We start from the raw sequence: 24,684 nt of genomic DNA, 5'->3' as shown, positions 1-24,684 counted from the left end.
TTCCATTCCAACATGTCAGTCCATGGCCTCCTCTACTGTCGTGATGAGGCCACACTCAGGTTGGAGGAGCAACACCTTATCTTCCCATCTGAGTAGCCTCCAACCTGATGGCATGAACATAGATTTCCTCAAACTTCTGGCTATTCCCCTCCCCCCTTCACCATTCCCTATTCTCTCACCTTATCTCCTAACCTGCCCATCTCCTCCCTCTGGTGCTCTGCCCCTATTCTGCCTTCTCCAACCCTGTATCTCTTTCATCAATCAACTTGCCCACTCTTTACTTCACCCCCCCACCCCCGTTTTACCTATCACATTGTGCTTCTTCCTCCCCTCCCCACCCACCTTCTTACTCTTAACTCCAGTCCTTTTTCTCCCGTCGAGGAAGGGTCTTGGCCCAGAGCGTCAACTGTACTCTTTTTGATAGGTGCAGGCTGGCCTGCTGAGTTCCTCCAGCAATGTGTGTGTGTTGCTTTGATTTCCAGCATCTGCAGATTTTCTCTTGTTTATAAAAAAAAATTCTTCATTTGTCTGAATGAGTGCAGCACTCATCAATACTCAAACTCAATATTATCTAGGACAAAGCACCCTGTATAAATGGCACCCTACCCACCACCCTAAGCATTTATTCCCTTTCTACCACCTGCACAAGAGAGGCTGGAGCAGGCAACGTTCATAAAATGCCATTACTTGCCCAAATTGCTCTAACAGCTTCTCCCAAACTCATAATTGCCAGACGAAGGACAACAACTGCAAAGAAAGACCAATAGCTGCAAGCAAGCCTCCAAGTAACAGACTAACCACCCTAAATTATATCACCAGTCATCACTGCTGTGTTTAAATCCTGGAACTTCCTACCCCTCAGCATTGTGGGAAAGATCACAGTGGTTCAAGATGGCTCACCACCACCCTCTCAACCACCAAATAATAAATTGAAAGGCTTTTGTCTATTCCAATATCCAGATAGTTTCACAACCAAACTTTTCTAACATTAACAAAACAGAATCCAAGACAGCTGTAATCCCATTGAGCAGAATTAGGCTATTCAGCCCATCAGGTCTGCTCCACCATTCAATTATGGCGGATCTTTTTCAACCCCATTCTACCTTCCCCCAGTAACCTTTTTACCAATCAATCTCTGCCTTACAGGCATCCAATAACTTGGTCTCCACGGCCTTCTCCAGCAATGAATTCCACTAATTTACCATCCTCTGGCTAAATAAGTTCCTCCTCACCTCAGTTATAAAAGGTACATCCTATCTGATGCTGTGACCTTGGATCCTACATTGTGCTGACATTGCCTTGTATGTATGTATGTCTATAGGTATTCATTTAAAGATACTGCACAGAAAAGGCCCTTCTATACCACCCAGCAACCCCCAACAACCCCATTTAACCATAATATAATCACAGGACAATTTACAGTGACCAACTAATCTATCCAGTACGTCCTTGGACTATGGGAAGAAACCAGAGGACCCGGAGAAAACCCACACAAATCATGCGGAGGATATACAGAGAATGCCGGGAATGAGGTCTGAGGCCTCAAGCTGTAATAGGATTGCACTAACTGCTGATAGACCTCACACTGCAAGATGAAACAAATTTGAAGCCACAATCTCATTAACTTAGTTAATGCCCACTTAATAGCATACCATTTAGGAAGTCAGGCACCTTCAAAACATTGGAGCACTCAGACTGCAATTATAACCAAGAGTGGCAATAGATTTATTCATCTATCAGGTTGGGGGAGTAGAACAGACTTCTATTTACAGCCATGCCCATATTCAAAATTCACTGAACAGTCAGGAGAGAGCAAAACCATTGAACAAAAGTTCTTTTTTAACCTTCTGCACACCCCTCCAAATAAACACCAATCTGCAGACAAATTTAACCAACAGCAATAACCCAAGCTGCCATCCCTGAAAAATTAGACAGCAAAGGCTCATTTGATACACAACTCACAACCTCAGGTATGGCTTGTATGACAACTACAGGAGAAAAGAAGTTAGAATAAAAATGCTAGTGTATCTCTTTAGATGTCTGTCTTTTAGAGTGAGCCAAAATAAAAATAGAATTCTGTGAAATTCAAGAAATTCATATTGGGAACCATGAAATTAATTCACAAATAGGTTGCAACAAGAGCACCAACTGCATTTGTTTTATTATTTAAACGGTCAATTTTGTCCAAAGCCAAATTAATCCATGTTTCAATGTTTGACAAAAGGCCGTAAAATCCCAAGTAGTCAAGTCAATTTGTGAATGAAGGAGAGCTCCAGCATGATGTTTACAGAATCAAACCATAAAATCCACCTTCCATGGACTTTTTCCTAACAGAAGCTGTATAATTATTAATGAACAGGAAAACAAGTCAAACAAATTAAAAACTTAAAAGTCAAGGAACCAATGCCACCAGGGAGGAACTTCTGGATTGCCTCTGTACTATAATCATATCTGTTATTTCTTTCATTTCATATGAAAACTTAATTTTGTATTCTCGAGACTTACAGATAAGAAAAGTCTACAAAAAAAAAACCTCACCCTGAACACCAATCTTCCTTTTTTTCTGTGGACTCCGGCAACTAGTACTGTCAGCTTTCCTTTTCATTACTAAAAACAAAATCCAATGAATCAAAATCAGTTTTCAAGTACAGCACTATTTTTGTTTCTTACTTTTAAACTTTATATATACCGTAAACCAGTATAGTTCTTCACCCATTCTTGCAGCCACACAAAACATGCTTAATACAATAGTTCTGACAAATCACGTGAAGCAGACTTGATACATTTACAAGTCCCTACATGGCTCAAATTTGGTATTTCTTTAAAAATATGGAGATTGGTATTCACTTGCACTGAAAGCTACAGTATCTGGTACTGCAGCTCAATTGCACACACTCTCAACTTTATTTTTATTTTAGCAATACAGCACAGAGAAGGTCCTCCAGCCCTTCGAGCCATGCCAACCCAGCAACACCACAACCTTGATTAACCCACCCTAACCTAACCATGGGACAATTTACAATGACCAATTAAACCACCCAGTACATTCTTGGACTGTGGGAAGAGACTACCTCTGGGGGGGAGGGTACAATTGTCCTTAATACAATTAGAAAACTGATGCAGCTCTCTCCCCCTCACTGATCACCATCTTTCTAAAAATCACCTTCTTCCTAAAAAAAAAATCACCTCTGCCCCCAATCTTTTCCTACCATTTTAAGCTACCTCTACCTTGTGGTCGGAATTTCTAAAGTTCTTTACCATCTCACCACTCATGAGAACCTTACAATACCAGTTCATTTTCTCTATCCAACACTGTCCATCACGTTTACTTCTGTCCTCTGCAACCTATGATTTCTTCTAGTGTCATAGAATCAACCTTAAGTTGTTTAATCCATTCAATGCTTCCTTCCATCCTCAAGGTTTCTTTCTTTATTACTTTTTCAGGCTTCTAGCATCAGTGAACTACTGGACCTTGCTCCACATTCACTCTATCATGGTTACTGATTTCTGTTTCAGCATTTTCAAATTCTACCTCCTTATTTTTCAAATTCTCTATAATCATTTTAACGGTTTTATATACAAGGAATGTGATATACACAAAGAAACAAAGAGCAAGGATACAATGGCACAATGGTACATCTAACAGAGCCAGAGACCCAGGTTCAAACAGACCTTGAGTTCTCTTTGTGAGCAGTTTGTACTGTGACTATACGGTTTTCCTTTAGGAGCTTCAGTTCCCTCCCATATCCCAAAGGCATGCTGACTGGCACATTAAATGAACACTGTAAAATGTCCCTAGTGTATAACTGAGTGCGATAATCTGGGGAAAAATCAACTAAAATGTGCAGAGAATTTTTTAAAGAGTGGGATAAATGTAGGATTAGTGTAAACGGCCAATTGATGGTCAGTGTGCAGTTGGTGGGCTGAAGAATTCATTTCCATGCTGTCTCTCTCTGTGACTCATACACCTACGTCTGTCATGCAGTCAGGGTTATCTAAACTGTTCCGGAGACATCTCATTTGTTTACACATCAATCAAGCATCTAAATACTGAAGAAAAAAATCAGCTACAAGGAATCCAAACTAGAATTCAGACATGAAAAGATTGAAAAGGTTAGAAAATTACAAAAGAGTTTTTTTTTCTCTCATCCCCCAATCAACAGATCAGATGCAGTAAACTCCATGATGCTATACATGGCCAGACTAAAGTTACTGCAAAATGTCTCAATAAAATGTACAGTTTCAGCTGTGACTCTTTCCTTGCAGTGTGGTAAAAAGAAAGTCTGGAATAGCACACTGAAGGCTTCTACAAGTTACATGAAGATCTTAAATCACAAAACAGAGCCAAGTGATCAGTCAGTTTCTCATACCCTTAAATCCCAGTTTAACAATGTGTTGCTTAAACTGCAGTACATCACTTTGGTCACTGGCCTTCTCAGTTAATACATTCAGAGAAGAATCTCTTCTCACATTCTTAGTTTTATCTTCATCAGTTTCCTTCTCCAAAACAGCGTGATCTTCCTTTTTCGGTCCATTTTCAATAGCATTTAGAGAAACTTCTTTTCTTTCCTCAATTTTCTTTTGATGAAGTTTTCCTTCAAGACCAACTATGTCTGTTAATATAGCAGATGCATTAAAGCCATTTAAATTTGCATTTCCTGGATTCCACAGGTTTTCCATCTCATTTTCTATTGTTCTGACTTCACTAGACTGCTGTATTGCATCAGCACTACAAACCTCCGGTGGCACTTCTCCCAAAGGTTTCTCCTGATTATAATCAGGAACAAGACTGGGAGTAGAATTCCTCATTTCAGATATTTCCAATTCATTCTTGTGAGTCACAAATGGCACATGGTTTAATGTGGGTTCTACATCCATCTGATTTGCAAAACCATTTTGATTGCTCATCTCACTGCTGCTTTGGCTCTTGTATACTGCTGTTGGCAAATTTGTCTGGCTTTCAGGTTTACTTCCCTGCGATAATTTACAATTGCAATTAATGCCAAGCACCCCAGATGCAACCAGCCAAGCATTAATGCAGCAATATACTTTCTTTTCCTGTTGTTTTCCCTTCTGAATAGTGCTGTTGTTGTTGTTATTATTGTTAAGTCCCTGCAAGGGTGCACAATTTGGTTCTCCCTTATATCCTCTTCCTTTTCTCTCCAGCGCCTTGGCACCATATTCATTCGACTCATCACCATTGGCATTCTGTGAAGCTTTTTGTTGCGTTTCTTTATTTAATCTCACAATGGAATGAGTGAACTGTTCAGACTCTGCAATTTCTGCAGGCAGCCTCTGATGCGTATTTGACTTTGATATCTCAGCAAGTAGATTCAGAATTTCAACATGCCCAAGCACCTTTACATCAGCAGATAGATCACAACCAGGTCCCTCAAGCAAGTCAGCCTTATCTGGCACTTGGACAGCTCCACAAAAATTCAAATCAGCTTCTTCAGTATTTGGCAGTTTACTCTCACAAGTCCGTCCATGCAGATTATTATGCTTGCAAATCAACTTTCCAGTATTACCACAGGTACATGGAGTAAATTCAGGATTCCAGAAATTCAGTAAAGTTTCAATTGCTGCCTCAACTGAATGCAATAGCTCATCAAGATCCTGTGTTTCCTTGTCAAAAGACAAAGGATGCTGGTCATTAACTTCAAAAGGTAAACAGCTTTTATCAGACACTAGTTTTGTCTCATGCTCTCTGAAGGTACATGGTAATACAGAATCAGAAGAACAGTAATCTGCTGTAGTTAGATCAACTAAAACATTGGCTGGATCATTTGAATCACCAGACAATTCACTAATGTTTTTATCAAATGAACGTTCCATCACTGGCTGCATATGTACCATTCTAGGAGATTCGGTTACCGAATGACATTGACTACTTTCCAGGTTAGAAAGAGGTACACACATCACTGGCCCCTTTTCACTCACTACAGTAGTGTTACATTCTTTGGCTCGATTTGTTTTGCCTCTCATACCAGATTCTACAGTTACCAATTCTTTAGGTCCAGGGGAATTGTGCATCTCGTCACTAGTAAGAACACTTGAACTGGTATCAGGGTTAATGTGATCAATAAGGTTCTCTTGTTGAACAGATCCCCACAGTCCTTTATCATCTCCGAGTGAAAAAACTCCAGTGATACAGATGTCTGGTTGAACTGCCACCTCATCTTGAGCCACATTAGTAGCCCCACTTTTATCCAAACCTTCATTGTGTAACAACTCGGGAGAATTTATCGATTCCTTGTCAGGACACAGAATTGCATTTTTACAACTATGCCCATCTTGTGAGGCATCTTCCAGGGCAGAGGCCAGAAACCTTTTTGGAGGTGGACTATTATTCACAGCCAGGTTTTCCTGAACCTCACAAAATGTAGGATGGGTGTGGGAAATGTAAATTTCGGAGGTTAGGTTCCTCTTGCTTCCATTTAGTTCAAAAGATGAAGACAGGTCTCCAGCTGACGGCTGCCTAATGAGTACTGGCACTGAATTGGCACATTTTTTCTGCTGCTCACTACGTTCGCCTATGGTTGATGAGCCATGAACCAACATTTCTTGACAGTGCTGCCCAGATGAGCCTGACAAATTAGCAGCTGATGATGCCGAATATTTGGACATCTCCAACATAGAGAATGATGTGTCCACTACTGTATTAGAGGTGTCAACTTGGCCTCCAATTACCTTTGCTGGGATATCCTTTTCAGAAGCTGATGGAAGAGTGGTATAGACTGCACTACTTTCCATAATTTGGTAATTATGCTCAACCACTGAAGGTGGAACAAGCGGAAGGTTTGTTGCGCTCTGCTTTTCACAGTCATCTGTAGTTGAGAGCTGAACAGACGAGGATTGAGAATTTTCTTGGTTGAACCTAACAGGGGTAAGACTGAAACCTGAAGGCGGCATGTGAACTGGATGTTTACCACCTTCTTTAGATTCTAGTCTGAATGTAGAGCATGACATATTTGTTGAATGTGGAACAATCGATGGGGGCAGCATGTTCTGATGATCATTATTACACAAATTCCCAGCTCCAACCGAAGATACAGTCATAGTCTGTTGGCTGACCAAATTTGAACTACTTGATGAAACACCAAAGATGCCCTGCCCAACTGACAAAGGAGGTAACTGCGAGGCTACAGGATCCTTTGAACTTGTATTAGAAATTGAAGTGTAATTTCCTGGGCTTGTCACATTGTGTTGAGCTTTTAAACTCGACATTGAAGAGGTTACAGTATGTTGTTCACTCACAGTTGCTGGTGTATAAATGAAGTGAACATTTTGTTGTCTGTGTAAACTTGGTTTATGTAGGAGAGGAGGCACAAGTGATGCAATGGAACCATTCCTCTGTGTACTTATCCTGACAGCAGATAGCTGAGGGGTTGTAGTGTTTTTCATGTCAACGAGCTGTTCAGAAGCTGAAACAGCATTGCTTACTGTTCTACTTTCTTGATTACTTCCTAATTTATGATGCAACTGGGCATCTTCAAGCTGCAAGTTCTTCGGTTTATTTATATCTGTAGTTGGAAAAGTATTTGTATTTTGCTGCAAATTTCTCCGGTCCTGGGACATTGGAGTCACCCGTGCAAGCATCATTCTCTTCTGCCCATTTGAATTAGTAAAATCATGCTGTCCATTTTGCTGTTGACTCAAATTAACCGATGATCCAGCCCGTTCAGAAGAGTCGCCTTTTACTCGATCTCCATATATTTGTTGAGCAACAGATGCATAGCTTGGTGGTGTTGGCCAAATTCTATGAAAGACTCGGGCAGGAGCTGTGCCAACTACCGCTGAATGTGTTTTACCCTGATCTTGAAATAAATCCTCCTTTCTAAAGGCACTTCGAATTTGTGTCTGGTCATTACATCTTGAATTATCTTTTGCTGTCAGACTTAGAACTGAGCTATGGTTTCCTTGGGAATCTGGAACATTCAGCTGTCCTTGAGGAGCACCTGCAACTGCAGGGGAAGTTGAAACAGGTGTTTTTGAAGATTGCCTTACATTTTGATGCATTGGATTGTGAGATTGCATCATTCTAGCAAACTGAACACTGTAGACATTATTAACAGTCTGAGCCATTTGGCCAGCCGCAGTCATCCACACAACCCCATTTAGAGCAATCGGTTGGGCTGGGTTATTGGACAATGCACTGCCTTTGTTTTGTAGTGTAACCTGCTTCGTTCCTGGAGCATAAATAGTTTGACACATTGGCTGTGATACAGTCTTATAGACAAAAATGTTTTGTGAGCTGGCTTCATTATTGGAATGAACTTGCTGAGGCATGTATGCTTGTGCCTGTGCAATTGGCTGAACTGTCCCAACCATCTGGTTGAAGGTTTGAAAGGTAACTGTAGCAGGTTTAGTACTAGTAGTAGAGTGTGAAGGTGTTGGATGAACTAGTGCTCTACTTGCAACAACAGATTCATCCATAATCGACTTTGATGCTGCATAAGGTGGTGGTGGCCCCCTTGAGCAGTCATAAATCCCTCTCTCACTGTGATTCCAGGCAAGAGGCTTCATGGTTTTTTGTGGTCAAATCAGAATCAGCTCGTGGCGAGTTAATATCCACAGCATAAATCTCGAATAGTTGTTACATGGGAATTCTGAAAAATAAAAGGAAAATAAAAAATTACAAATAACAAGTGCAAAGTGATGCATTTTGTTGACAACACAAGAGATAGTAAATTGTACAATTTTAAAAGGATGCTGAAAGAAGCACTAATGTGTCTTTAACAGTGACAGGACAAATTGTAAAAAAAAGCAAACAACTACCTGGGCTTCAATAAACAAGAATACACAGAGAACCCATTATAAGTTACTGGTTAGGTCTGGTTGACAGTTTACTTTAACTGAGCATCTTCACTGTAGTCAAAGTAAAAGCGATATACTGCAAACAAAAGAAATCAATGCATATCACTGATTTGAACTTTGGAACCAAATTTCTGCTAGAGTCTCAGACCTGAAAAGTTGGCTCTTTACCTTTTCACAGCCGGGCCTGCTGAGTGCTTCTGATATTTTCTATTATTATATCATAATTTTTAAAGTTTGCCCACGACACTAATATAGGCAGAACTGGAAGTTATAAGGAAGATATAAAGAGGCAAGCACGTGCAAATGAAATGCGAGTATATTTGAAGTTATCCACTTGTGGCTAAAAGAAAACAATTTTTTTAAAAAGCAGTGGTGATACTAAAAAAAAGTTGATATACAAAGGTTTCTAGGAATCCTTGTACCACTAGACACCAACAGCTAACAAGCAGTTGAGGCAGTAAATACTATGCCTTAATAGTTTTGGCCCCGTAACTAAAGAAGCGAAATACTTGACATGGAAAACATTCATCAAAAGTTCACCACACTGAATCTAAGTCCAGCAGAATTATTGTACAAGGAAAGATTGAATCAACTAGGCCTCTATTCACCAAATATTAGTTGAATGAAGGGTGTAAAATTCGAGCACAGTTCAACAAATTGCATGGTTGCCCTAGCTGGGGGGTTGGGGGGGGGACAGTTCTAGACAAGGGGGTCAGAGTCAAAGGAGAGGAATGAAATAAGGAGAAATTTCTTTATTCAGCATACAATTCAATTTTCACCGTAGACTACATCTGAACTTTTAATTCTGCTCCAAATTACTGCATTTTTTTTTCTGGGTGAAGGCAGAACATAAACATGAAGAAATTAAACTAGAAATTAAACTCTTCTTTATTGCTTTATACATTTTATATACTAAGTGACGTGGCATCAAAGGTGAAGGCCGGGAACTGGGGTTGAGGAGGGGAAAAAAAAAGGATCTGCCATGATTGAATGGTGGAGCAAACTCTATGGGCCAGATAGCCTAATTCTGCTCCTACGTCTATGATCTAACAGTGCAATTCCGTTCTGCCTCAATATTGCTTGTCACCCAGAATTAAGACTTTTCATGTGCTCAATTCCATGTATTGTTTCCCTAAGAATTTCCAAACAACATAGTTAATGAACTGAGATCATGATCCTCTAGTACCAGTTCTTGAATATACCACCTGGTATTGTTCAAACATCTCTACTGCTACCTCACAAGCAACAGACAAGCAGATTCTACCTACTAGAATTATGGACTGTGATTCTCAATTGTACTTGAGTTTCAAGTACACATACTCCTCCCCCACCTTAATACATGAAGAATTTTCAATGAGCAAAGCTGGAGACAAACAATGTAGGGAAAGCACGCATGTGTGCTCTCTCAAAAAATGCCACTCACAAGGTCCCATACACTGCAGTTCAGGCATGTTCTGCTACTTGATCTATATTAAGTGGTATTCTAAACAAAAGAAAAACTAATTTAAACTATGAACTACAACTAGACTTTAGATGCATCAGTTCAGGATATACCAGTTATATATCAAAGCAAAAAGCAATATCCATCCTATTTGTACAGAAGTTATTTTTGATACATTCTCAGCATTAAAGCTTATGGTACATTCAATTCCTACACATTCCTACAATAAAGTAAAGGCATCCGTTAGTCTTGCGAGACCATGGATCTGCGACTGGAAAGTCTTCGCTCTCCAGGGCACAGACCTGGGCAAGGTTGTATGGAAGACCAGCAGCTGCCCATGCTGTAAGTCTCCCCTCTCCACGACACCAATGTTGTCCAAGGGAAGGGCATTAGGACCCATACAGCTTGGCACCAGTGTCGTTGTATATTATATTCCTACAATATAACCATGCTAATAGTGGTAGTGAGGGTGAATACTTAATTGACGTATGGGATGTCATCACCGGTCAATAATAGATGCAAGAAAACATTTGTGAATCCTTTGCAATTAGCTGGTTTTTTTGCATTCATTACTCCTAAAATGTGGTCTGATCTTCATCCCAGTCACAATAATGACAAACATTACCTGCCTAAACTAATAACACCCAAACAATTATACTTTTCTTGTCAATATTGAGTACACTATATAAATAATCACAGTGTGGGTTCAAAAAGTATGTGAACTTTGGAGTAGTGCCTTCTACAGAAACTATTTGGAGTCAGGTTTTCTAATCAATGAGATGAGATTGAAGGTGTGGGTTGCAGAGGTACCTTGCCCTATTAAAAAGGCACACGAAGTTACTAACAAAGCCTGCTCTTCTCAAGAAAGATCTGTTTATGTGCAGCACACCTCAATCAAAACTTTCCGAGGACCTTAGAAGAATTGTAGAGATGTAAGAAACTGGAAAAGACTACAAAAGCATTTCCAAAGACTCGAGTATTTATCAATCCACAGAAAGAGAAACTGGCTATAAGTGGAGGTAATTCAGTACTGTTGCTACTCTCCCTTGGAGTGGGCATCCTGCAAAGATCACACCAAGAGCACAACGTGCAATGCCAAAGAAGGTGAAAAAGAACCCAAGAGAACTGCAAAAGACCTGCAGAAATCTCTAGAACTTGCTAAAGTTCATGTGTCCACTATAAGAAAAACACTGAACAAGAATGGTGTTCCTGAAAGGACACCATGGATGAAACAACTGCTCTCCAAAAAAAAAAGCCTTGCTGCATGTCTCAAGATTGAAAAAGACCATCTGGATGTTCTACAACACTTCTGGAACATTGTTCTATGGCAAGATGAGACATAAGTTGAACTTTTTGGCAGAAATGTAAACCTCTATGTTTGGAGGAAAAAGTGCACTGCACACCAATGCCAAAACCTTATCCCAACAGTGAAGCATTGTAGAAGGAGCATCATGATTTGGGGCTGCTTTACTGCCTCAAGGCCAGAACAGCTTTCAATCATTAAGGGGATGATGAATTCAAAATTGTATCAAACGCTGGTTCCGGTGACGTCATCGTTCAGAGTCGAGGCGTAAATCAACAGCTCCTCCGGAAAAACGCATATTCTGCCCCATTAATCCATCAAATATAAGATCTTTTGAAAATATCTGAATTGATAAGGGGGGCAAGAATGGGGAGAAAGAAAGGAGATAAAAAAAAAGCATCACTGCGGAGCCTATGGAAGAGAGAGGCGCTGTGTGCGGCTCTCCTACACGTGCGCGTGGCGGCAAAGCTGGCGATGGGCCTCGTGCAGGCAAAGCGGCAAATATGATAAGGATTCTGGAAGAGATAAGGGAAGTCCAAAAAGATATAAAGCAGCAACTCAATGATATAAAGTCAGAGCTCGCCAACGTCAATTAGAAAATAGCGGTGGCACAGACTCAAATTGAGAAGGTGGAAAATCACGTGCAAAACATGGAACAGATACTAAGTAAGATGATAAAAATATTAAATCAACAGGAAAGTAAATTGCCTGACCAGGAGGGAAAATCGCGATGGAAAAATATCACGATTTATAATGTTCCCAAAGAAGCAAAGGGATTGTCGATGATGAACTTTGTAGACAAGCTGCTGCGGGAAGCGCTGGAGATTCCTCAGACTCTGGAGATTGAAATTGAAAGGGCATATTGTTCGCTCATCCAGCAGCCTCCCGGAGACAGACAAAGTAAACAGCGCTCAATAGTACTTAAATTCCTTCAATTCAAGAGCAAGGCGGAGATTCTACGAAGGGCCTGGGGCAAGAAGAGGTTTTTTTGGACCGGGAAGTTAATATACTTCAATCATGATTACCCCCCGGGCGGTCCTACAGAAATGGAAGGAATATTCCAAAACAAAACAAATATTAAAGCAAGAAAAGGTTAAATTCCAAGCCCCGTACCCTGCTAAACTGAGGGTATTTTACCAAGAAGGGATGCGACTGTACCAGACGGCGGAGGAGGCGACTACAGACATGAACAACAGAGGACTGTCCATTAACGTGTTCAAACCAAGGAAAAGTCTGGCTGAGCAGTTGTCCCGAGCTGCTTGGGAAATAGTAAGAGAACCTAGAAAGCAGGGGACGGGATCAGAACAAGAGAAGGATATAAGGAAGAGACTGTCAGTTTTCCGAGGGCAGCCCTCACCTCCTCCAGAACAGCCATAAGGTTTGGCTAACTTTAAAAGTGCTGATAAACTAAACAGTAGCAAAAATAGACTGTGATATACCTATCTCGAGAAATACGTGTTATAATATGGATTTTATACTACTCAATTTTTAAAAATTCATTTATTCATTTTTTCCCAGCCTAAATGAGAATATATACATGGGAGGAATACACAGGGAAATCATTTCTGTGTAATGGACCTAGTTTTTTTTAAACTTACTTTTATAGGTACTGCAATGGGGGCCCTCAATCCACAGGTAGGAAGAGCTATCCCCTACCCAACCCGGGGTCATCTAGAGACCCCAGCCTTGGAATCACACCTTCGTTACCTTTTTTCTTATTACTCATGTTTCTTGGCTCTTATTTGTTCAGGGAGTAGATTGATTAAGTTGTATTCTGCAAATTTCAATGATATGCTAACATATAAATACACGTCGGTACAGACAAAGTAAAATTCATTTCTCTTAATGTCAATGGACTGTTGAATCCAGTCAAGCGCAGTAAAATTCTATCAAAAATGAAAAAAGGAAGAAGCCCATGTAGTATATTTACAGGAAACTCACTGTTTCCTTTAAGTGATAATGAGCACAGAAAATTAAAGAGAATGGGCTTCACTAATTTGTTTTTCTCCTCATACAAATCAGGACATAGAAGAGGAGTTGCTATTCTCATCTCAAGTAAGCTAAATTTTGAAAAAGTTTTCGAAATAGGAGATAAGGAGGGTAGATATATTCTCCTAAGAGGGAACATAGATGGAAATCCAGTTACTTTATTGAATATATACACACCCCCAGAAAGTGATAATAGTTTCTTCCAGAAAGTTACTAATATTATGGTAACGGAAACAGAAGGTCTCTTGATATGTGGAGGAAGACTTAAATTTACAATTACAACCAAAGCTAGACTCTTCCAATAGAAAAACTTACGAAACAAAGTCCTTACATAAGAAAGTTAACACACTTTTTGAGGATGTTGGACTAATTGACGTGTGGAGGGACCTTTTCCCCGACAGAGGGGATTACACTCATTATTCTGCCCCCCATTCCATATATACAAGAATAGACTATTTCATAACATTTGGAAAAGATAGAGACAAAATTCCTGTGGAATTGGAACAATAGATGTAAATGACCATGCACCTATATATTTATCTGTTAATTTTGACCTACAACCAAAGAATACTATTTGGAAATTAAATTCAAGTCTACTCAATGATCCCTATCCCAAGGAACAAATTAAGAAAGAAATTGGTCTTTACATAGAATTCAATGATAATGGAGAGGTTTCACCTCCCATTCTATGGGATACTCTGAAGGCTGTCTTAAGAAGGAAAATTATAGCGATATCTTCATATAAGAAAAAAAAAGGAATAAAACATTAGAGGAATTACAAAATAAACTGAAGGAATTAGAAAAAAAACACAAATTGGGTTTGGCACAGGATACACTAGAGGAAATTTAAAAAATTAGGAATGAAATTAATAGCTTGGCTACACAAGAAATTAGAAAAAAATTAATGTTTCTGAAACAGACTCTATGGAAGTGGATCTAAATCCACGAAAATACTGTCGTGCAAACTGAAAAAAAAAGATAGCAGAAAATACAATTAGAATCAGGGATCCAAGAACAAAAGTGATAAAAAAAAATAAGCCAAGTGAAATTCATGAAGCTTTTGAAATGTTTTACAAAACTCTATTTTCCAAAGTTCCAGGGGGAAACTTAACCCAAATTGACACCTTCCTGAATTCTTTATAGTTACCCACTTTAAGAAAAGAACAAAATAGAAAGATGACTGCTGACATAACTGAAGCTGAACTAAAATCTGCAATTAGTAGGCTTAATGTTTGCTAGCTGAAGTGTTTGCTGACATCTTCAACTGCTCCTTGCTTCAGTCTAAGATCCCCTCGTGTTTTAAAAAGGCAACGATAAAGCCAGTGCCGAAGAAGAGCAAGGTGGCATGCCTGAATGACTATCAACCTGTGGCTCTGACATCAATTGCTATGAAGTGCTTCGAGAGATTGGTTATGGCACACATCAACCACAGCCTACCGGTCAACCTCGACGCTTTGCAATTCACCTACCGAAGCAACAGGTCAACGGCAGATGCCATCTCTCTGGCCCTACATTCCTCCTTAGAACACCTGGAAAATAAAGACGCATATGTAAGGCTCCTTTTCATTGACTACAGCTCTGCCTTTAATACCATCATTCCAAATAAACTGATTCCTAAGCTTTGGAACCTGGGCCTTAGCACTCAGATCTGCAGCTGGATCTTCAACTTCCTCACAGACAGGACCCAGGCTGTAAAAATAGGGGACAAGCTCTCCTCTACAATCACTCTGAGCACCGGTGCCCCACAAGGCTGTGTACTCAGCCCTCTGCTGTACTCACTGTACACCCATGATTGTGTAGCCAAGTTTCCATCGAACTCAATATACAAGTTCACTGATGACACCACAATCGTAGGCCGTATCTCGGGTAATGATGAGTTTGAGTACAGAGAGGAGATTAAGAACCTGGTGGGATGGTGCTGTCATGTGTGACAGCCAAGCAGAGCTACCAGACGGATGATGTTAATGAGAGAGATAACAGAAGACAATGGAGAAACATTCAAAATGCTAATAAGAGAGAAGAGAGAGATTAACGAGAAAGAAACACAATTCAGATATTCACAGACCGTTTGCTTTGAACCTGAACTGTTTGAAGTTTGATGGACAGGTGATACCCCAGCAGGGGGATAAGAAGAGCAGGTTTGCTAGGGCACGACACGCCACGAGACCCTGGAAAGAGCAGTGTGCCCCCACAAGTTGGTGACAGTTTGGAGGACCAGCTCGCGGAAATCAGTCAGAGGCTCACAGGGTGTAAAGGTACGATCGGTGGGAACCTGGGGTGTGTGTCCGCCCTTGCCTGGGTGCCGGGTTCACCACAGAAGAACGATCGTATCCGGAACGGAAGGGTCACAGTCGGTGACCACAGGGGGATAAGAAGACATCAAAAGGTCTGCCCGAAACCAACTGCATCTCTCACTCTCTCCCCCCACCCACCCCACAGTACAACAACAGCAATTACTTTGAACTGCACTAAACTGAACTGAACTCTGCTTCACTTAAGACTGATCATTTTACGCCTAGACTGCGATAGAGCACAGTTGATTCCTATTACCCTGTTTCTGTGTATATGTGTGTATTATCATTGCTAACCTGTTACATTTATATCCTTGTGATTAGTGTACTGTAATACTTATTTCTTTAATAAAACTTTATTAGTTCCTAGTAATCACAGACTCCAACGAGCGTTCCATTTCTGCTGGTTTGGCAACCCAGTTACGGGGTACGTAACAGTATGAAGACAATAACCTATCCCTCAACGTCAGCAAGACGAAGGAATTGGTTGTTGACTTCAGAAGGAGTAGCGGACCACACGACCCCATTTACATCAGTGGTGAGCAAGTGGAACAGGTCAAAAGCTTTAAGTTCCTCGAGGTCAATATCACAAATGACCTGACTTGGTCCAACCAAGCAAAGTCCACTACCAAGAAGGCCCACCAGCGCCTTTACTTCCTGAGAAAGCTAAAGAAATTTGGCCTGTCCCCTAAAACCCTCACTAATTTTTATAGATGCACCGCAGAAAGCATTCTTCTAGGGTGCATCACAACCTGGTATGGAAGTTGTCCTGTCCAAGACCGGAAGAAGCTGCAGAAGATCGCAAACACAGCCCAGCACATCACGCAAACCAGTCCTCCGTCCCTGGGCTCACTTTACACCGCACGCTGTCAGAGCAGTGCTGCCAGGGTAATCAAGGAAACAACCCACCCAGCCAACACACTTTTCGTCTTTCTTCCCTCCAGAGGAAGGTTCAAGGAGCTTGAAGACTCGTACGGCCAGATTTGGGAACAGCTTCTTTCCAACTGTGATAAGACTGCTGAACGGATCCTGACCCGAATCTGGGCCATACCCTCCAAACATCCGGACCAGCCTCTCGGTTTTTTTGCACTACCTTACTTTCCCTTTTCTATTTTCTGTTTATGATTTATAATTTAAATTTTTAATATTTACTATCAATTTGTACTTCCAGGGAGCATGAAGCGCAGAATCAAATATCGCTGTTTTGATTGTACGCTCTAGTATCAATTGTTTGGCAACAATAAAGTAAATTAAGCAAGTCACCAGGATCAGATGGATATATGGCAGAGTGGCATAAAGAGTTTAGAAGTGAGTTAATCCTTGTTTTACTCCCCACACTGAACTGGGCCTGGAGAAAGGCACAAATGCCACCCAGCTGGAAAGAGGCAATAATCTCAGCTATACCGAAAGAAAGCAAGGATAAAATGGAATGTGGGTCATTTAGACCAATATCTGTTCTTAATATGGATTACAGAATATTTACCTCCATCATGGCCAAACTATTAGAAGTGTTTCTACCCACACTGATACATAATGATCAGACAGGTTTCATACAACAACGCCAAACACAATACAATATACGAAGGACACTTCACATTATGGATCATATAAAAAAAATGAAATTGAAGCAATAGTGATAAGCGTGGATGCTGAAAAGGCATTCGATTCATTTAATTGTAATTTTTTATAGAGTTTTACATAGATTTGGTCTACATGACAATTATTAAAACTATACGGCAATCCTACTGCCAGGATTAAAATCAATGGATATTTATCTAATAGTTTTACCCTAGAAAGGGGCACGAGACAGGGTTGTGTATGGTCATTGCTACTCTTCGCAGTATATCTGGAACCATTAGCTCAATACATCAGACAAAATGAAGATATCAGGGGAATTACTATTAAAGGGACAGCATAAATGGGCCTATTATGCAGATGACATTTTGATCTATCTAGGGCAACCAACAGACTCTTTACCTAAATTGATGCAATCCGTTGAACAATATGGCCAATTATCAGGATACAAGATCAACACAGATAAAACCCAACTACTTTCTATAGCTATAGCCCACCAAGAGAAATTGAAAGTAGATATACTTGGGCATGGCAAACAGAGTCCATCAAACATTTGGGCATCGCTATGCCAAAAGATTTGGCAAAATTATCAGAATGCAAATATCAGCCTATATATAAAAAAAAATTAAGGAAGATATAACAAGGTGGAAACTAATTCCTTTTCTTCGTCTCAGTTCAAGAACTGAATCTATTAAAATGAATATACTGCCCAGACTACTATATCTTTTTCAGACCCTACCAATAGAGATTAACCAAAATCAATTCAATGAATGGAACAAGATGCTATCAAGATATATATGGCAAGGTAAAAGGCCTAGGGTTCATCTCAAAACTTTGCAATAAGCCAAGGAAGGGGGGGGGCAGGAAAATGCAGCCGACATTCTCTTAGAGACTATTATTTTACAGCACAGTTCAGAGCCATGATATGCTGGTGCAACCCATCATATGACGCTCAATGGAAAAATATTGAGGAGAGGATACCTTCCATCCCCGTACAGGCAATTTTGGCTGATAACAACCTACAAAGTTACATAAATAATATTGACAACCTGTGGGTGAAATGGACTCTTAAAATATGAAAAACTACTGTAAAAGAATATAAACTAGAGAGACACATTGCAATTCTTAAATGGTGTGCATTTGACTCGGATTTTACGCCGAATAAACTGGATGCTAGATTTAAGGACTGGACAGCTAAAGGAATAACAGTTATTTGCAATATAATGAAAGGAACACTGTTCAGTTTTGAAATGCTCAAAGAGAAACCTTTATTAGAAAAACAAGACTTTTACCGGTATTTACAGATGCAACAGTATGTTAATAGGATGGTTAAAAATGTAACCAAGGCAAGCACATGTCTGATAGAGCCGTTTAGAAAAGCATATAATTCAGACAACGGTAGTAAAATCATCTCAAACGTGTATAAGGGTTTGCCAAATCTTAAAACACATTTGACTTCATACATCAAAACAAAGTGGGAGAAGGCAGGAGGGATAATGACAACTGAGGAAGACTGGACAATAATATGGAGGTATCAATGGAAGTGTACCAATTCATAGAAATGGAGGGAGTTCGGTGGAAAGACTAGATAAGATACAGGTGTCCCCCGCTTTTTGAACGTTCGCTTTACGAAACCTCACTGTTACGAAAGACCTACATTAGTTACCTGTTTTCACTGTTACAAAAAAAGGCAACACGCGCCCCGAGCAGCCAAGCTCCTCCCCCAGAACTGCATTCCAGCCAGCATTGCTTAAACATGTGCCTGTGAGCATCTGTGCTTTATGTCGATTTATTTTCAGCATCCGTTTGCAAGATGAGTTCTAAGGTATTGGAAAAGCCTAAAAAAGCTCGTAAGAGTGTTACATTTAGCGTAAAACTAGACATAATTAAGCGTCTCGATCGTGGTGAACAAAGTAAGGACAAAGTGAGTTTGGCTTGTGGAAGTTGACATAGATGATGTTGAAGAGGTTTTGGCATCCCATGACCAAGAACTGATAGATGAAGAGCTGATGCAATTGGAAGAGAAAAGGATAACAATCAAAACCGAATGCAGTAGCGAACGGACCAAAAGTGAAGTCATCCAGGAACTGAACGTGAAGCAACTGCACGAGATGACAGAAAAATGCGCGAGGCTAAGCAGTCAAGCATACTGTCATTTTTCAAGCCTTCCACATCAGCCACAGCAGACGACGAACCTCGACCTTCGACATCGAGGCAGGCAGACATAAAAGAAGATGACCTGCCTACCCTGATGGAAACAGATGATGATAAGATGGCACCCCAGTGTCCCACCACCACAACCCCCAGGCTGCGGACCGATACATTGCCACGGAGAATGCAGCGGTAGCTGGGGCGCACCCATCTTTAAGAAAAAAGCCGAAATAAACAAGTTCATTAATTACGAGCCGGGCGGCATCTAATTAATTAGCTTGTTTAATCCGGCTTTTTCTTAAAGATGTGCTGGGTGCGTCCCAGCTACCGCTATACCACTGTATGCTTTGCAGATCGGTATCGGTCGGTGGCCTAGAGGTTAGGGACCACTGCACCACCCCAACCTCTGACAACTCAGCCTAACACACCATCATCAGTGTGCTCGGCGCTGTCTTCCCAATTCCCGTAAGTGATACTACACTGTACACACATTATTTCTACTTTATATAGTCTGTGTATTTTTATGCGTTATTTGGTATGATTTGGCATCTTCATAGCTTAAAGGTTACTGGAGAAAGTGTTTTTGCTGAGAGCGCTTGTGTGAGATTTCCTCTACGGAGAACAGTGCGGCAATGACTGTAGAAAAGTATTTATCATATCATTCCTACTTTTACTGCATGTTACTGTTATTTTAGGTTTTATGTGTTATTTGGCATGACTTGGTAGGTTATTTTTGGGCCTGTGAACGCTCACAAATTTTTCCCATATAAATAAATGGTAATTGCTTCTTCACTTTACGACATTCCGGCTTACGAACCATTTCATAGGAACAATCTACCTTCGGATGGTGGGGGAAACCTGTATGTTATTACACGCTTTCAGAAATCGCATTATGATAACAACCCCCGTTTGCCGGAGAAATTGTGGAAATCAAAATGCAAACCATTTATCATAATTTCTGGGAATGCCCCGTTATCAAAGACTATTGGAGTGGGATACATAACGCCCTACAAGACATCTTTAAATGTAAAATACCCTTAGGGAGTAAGACCATATATTTTGGGTATATACCTCAAGAATGGTTGAAAAGAGATAAATATTTAATGAATGTACTGCTCATCATTGGTAAAAAGACCCTTACCAGGAAATGGTTATCACAGGAGACCCCAGCTTTAAACATATGGATGGAAATTACAATGGACATTTACAAAATGGAGAAGATAACAGCATCTGTTAATCATAAGTTGGAACAATTTTATTCATACTGGAAAAAATGGTTTAACTACTGTGACGAGAATACACATAAATTAAGATGTTTGCTGGCCTGGGCTAGCACCAGAGGCATCAACAGTTGGTCTGCCACCTGTCCTCAGGGGAGGGAGAGATAAGGCACACAATGAGGTGTTAATGAAGGAGCCATCAGTCTGGGTATTGTCAAGAGCAGTTCCCCCTTTGAACCCTGAACTGTTTGAAGTGATGGACAGGCGATCTAGAGATGTGTAATGAAGGGATGGGGGAGAGAGCTGTCTAGAGCGGCTCCCCCTTTGAACCCTGAACTGTTTGAAGTGATGGACAGGCGATACCCCAGCAGGGGGATACAAAGGGACAGGTTCGCTAAGGCAGCACACACACAACTCCCGAGGTAACGAGACCCTGGAAGCGGTGCGCCTCTCACAAGTCGGTGGAAAGTATCGGGCCATAAACGCACAGGGTGGAAAGGTACGATCAGCGGGAACCCGGTGTGTGTCCACCCTCGCTTGGGTGTCGGGTTCACTGCAGAGGATTGACCGCATCTGGAGGAGGGGTCACGGTCGGTGACCTCAGGTGACATCACAAAGGACTCGCCCGAAAGCTGCTTGTGAGCAATATCGCAGGTCTGTGAGTGGAAGCCGTTCTGAATGATCAGTTGTTCTTGTTCTCTCTCTCCCTCCCCCCACGTTGTCCATCACAATGGCAACGATTACTGCGAACTGAACTAAATTGGACTGAACTTTGTGTCACTTTGAAATTGGTCATTTACCCCTAGACAACGATAGAGCTTGATTGATCCTGTTATCTTAATTCTGTGCACATGTGTGTTTATCATTGCTGAACTGTTGCATTTATTATCCTTTCGATTACTGTGTTGCTTGTTTCTTTAATAAAACTTTCTTAGTTCTAGTAATCCAGACTCCAACTGAGTGATCCATTTCTGCTGGTTTGGCAACCCAGTTATGGGGTACGTAACACTACAAAACACCTCATAGGCCTGATTTTATTCTCACAAGTCAATGAATATGTTGTAAAAAAATCACTCCCTACTCTGTACATAGTTTTCTTCTTTCGATTGTTCTTTCTTTCCTCTCCTTTCTACAAGTGTATACCTCAGATAAATATTATGTGGAGATTTGTGACAAACATGATTATATGATATATATGTACAGTATCTGAAATACATCTTATGGAAATGTTTGATGAAATTCAATAAAAAATTACAAAATTATATCAAACATTTTGCAGGAGAATGTCAGAATAGCAGTCCATCACTTGAAGCTTAACAGAAGTTGGATGATGCAACAAGACAATGATCTGAAACACAAGAGTAAATCAACAACAGAATGGTTTTTAAAAAAAAAAGAAAATTCATGTTTTGGAATGGCTAAGTCAGAGTCCAGACCTTAACTCAATTGAGATGCTGTGGCATGACCTGAAGAGAGTTATTCATGCAAGTTACTGCAGAAATATTGATGAACTGAAACAGTTTTGTGTGGAGGAATGGTCTAAACCACCTCCTTGCCATGGTGCAAGTCACATCAGCAGTGACAGGAAACGTTTAGTGGTGGTTACTTCTGCTAAAGGTTATTAACTACAAGGGATCACATACTTTTTTTCCAGCCTGGAGTGTGAATGATTAAACAAGGTGTTCAATAAATACATGAAAAGTACAATTGTTTGTGTTTCATTAGTTTAGGTAAATTGTATTTGTCTATTATTGTGACTTAGACGAAGATCAGGCCACATTTCATGAGTAATTACTGCAGAAAACCTGGTAATTGCAAAGGGTTCACAAACTTTTTCTTGCAACTGCATGCCCTCCTTAGCATTTAACATTTTTTTTGTTATCCCTGACTGATGGTCAAAAGCCAATCATTTCACTTGGCAAAGAACCTGCTACCAGGTTCATACGTCGATGTGATGAACAACAGCTTTCCCATGTTAAATGACTTGCACAGAATCACCTCTTCTCTTGAACAACTTGAGTATTGCTGGAATTGAACCTGTGCGGGACATGGGAGATTACTTTAATACATAATCTTTCATAATGGAATAGTAGAAGGGATTTGGAGAGTTACTTGAAAGTTAACAGCACACAATAATGAAGTGGTTGTACACAATGATATTACCTGTAGGGGGTTATTTTTGTAAAATATATGCAAGACAAAACTGCATTTGAACTCTCCCAAAGTAGTAAAATCTGGATATTTCAACAGGGGGGCGTACATATAATAACAGAAGGCCCAAGCTGGAATGTGGTATTTGGAGATCATGTTTCTGCAGCTAGCACCATCACTATGGTAACCAAGGCCATGACTGATCAAAGACATGTCCAGGGATTTGCAAGATGATTTATGCAAGGATATAACCTCAGAAGCAATTCATCAGGCATCATCAGGCATCTTCAGCCATTCAGATGAAGAAATCATTAACTTTCAGCTTTTGTACCGATGGCAATATTTTCCCTCATCTCTAAAACATGTAAAAAGGAGGCCAGGCTGTGTATATTTAGACAGTGGGTCAATCACACTGGCAAGGTGAAAAGGATTCACCATCTCTCGTCAATATGAAAGTGATTGAACCATGAACAGACCAGGTGATTCTCTCACTCTAAAACCATATCCTGCTTTTGTAGCTACTGTATTTAAATGGTGGCAAGTTCAGTTTCTAGTCAGTAGCAATGCCCAAAATGTTGATGTTAGTGGATCCGACAGTTTGAAGATGTTACCACTGTCAAGGGGAAATACTTAGAACTTCTTCTTAATAACCATTATCGGGCACAGAAGTTGATTGCCACTTGTTAATCCTAACTTAAACAATGCCCAAGCTGTGTTGCAAGGAGTCAAACACTGCAATCAAAGAGAAGGTGAATGATAAAGCAGCAGAAGCTGCCAGAGCACTGCCTTGAAGAATTCACGCAGCATCATCCTGGGAATTGTACCAATGCAAGGTTTTCCACTTTGATCCTCAACAAATGCCTTCTTTAAAAGTGCTTTTTCTTACAAATCACAAGATCTGTGCTTAAAATCTATTTCTTTAACTATTTTTGACATGTAATTTATTTTAAATTAAATGAAGTTAACATGCAGAGTCAAATTCATTACCTTTGACTTCCGTGATGCAAAACCTGTCATTTTGCGGTAACAGTGAGATGGTAAAGGGCTAGTTTGTTCTGCTGACATGTAAAAATTAGACGTCAAGCTAAGTGCTGCTGGCTTTTGCACCTGCAGAATAGGATTTGGTAATCTAATTATATTTTGTCTTCAAAAGTATGGAAGTACGGTTGAAAAATGAGGAATTATCTCATTGCGCCTATTGTCCCGGTTGTCTGAGCTTGACTGCCTTTTAGGGTGATTAAGGGATCTTTGTCTCGAAATACCACTGTTACTGGGCACGTGACTATGCGGGTCGCTAAAAAATTGTTTCCTGCATACGTGACAAAAATGGTATAAACACTCTATATCTTTGTGCTTTGGTAGAGAGACCTCTGGTACAGGCCCACTGTGTGTGCCTAAGGAGGGCTCTCCCTAGTAGCGAGCTACTAATAAAAAGCTGTTGCTTTATCCTCCATAGTACTGTGTGTTCTTGCATCGGGTAACGGGTATTAATCAGAAGTAAGGTTTAACAACTTGGCGAGTCAGCCAGGAGTCCAAGACGAGGCATCTCAGTGAGACGGAGTCAACGATCAGCTCGGTGGCAATGACCTCAGACAGATGGGCCCACAAGGTAAAATTTACCTGGATCTCTCTCATTAATTGTCCACCTTGACGACGCCTTCGTCTGGCGGGTAACCCTTTGACGGACTCCTGAAGAACCATTAAGATTACCCAAGTACTACGGAAAAAGAGTGGGCTTGAGGACTT

General features: G+C 40.5%; 1 protein-coding gene across 5 annotated transcripts in view; it reads right to left on the bottom strand.

Annotated features, from left to right (window-relative positions):
* The window catches only part of LOC134351663 (uncharacterized), an 88,987-nt gene that overhangs the window by 24,885 nt on the left and 39,418 nt on the right, over nt 1–24,684 (bottom strand). For 3 of the 5 annotated variants that reach the window (XM_063058122.1, XM_063058120.1, XM_063058121.1), the window contains exons 2-3: nt 4,371–8,609; nt 2,539–2,607 (exon numbers count right to left, since the gene is read on the bottom strand). In XM_063058122.1, coding sequence (XP_062914192.1) covers nt 2,539–2,607; nt 4,371–8,526 — 4,225 coding nt within the window. In that variant the 5' untranslated portion in view covers nt 8,527–8,609. Of the gene's footprint in view, nt 1–2,537; nt 2,608–4,370; nt 8,610–24,684 lie in introns of those variants that run through there. The other 2 variants (XR_010019226.1, XM_063058123.1) reach the window with 2 other exon arrangements.

Source organism: Mobula hypostoma, chromosome 9 (genome assembly GCF_963921235.1).
Source record: "Mobula hypostoma chromosome 9, sMobHyp1.1, whole genome shotgun sequence".
Classification (NCBI taxonomy): domain Eukaryota; kingdom Metazoa; phylum Chordata; class Chondrichthyes; order Myliobatiformes; family Myliobatidae; genus Mobula; species Mobula hypostoma.
Note: the sequence above shows the minus strand (reverse complement) of the source record. Positions and strands in the feature narration are given on the sequence as shown.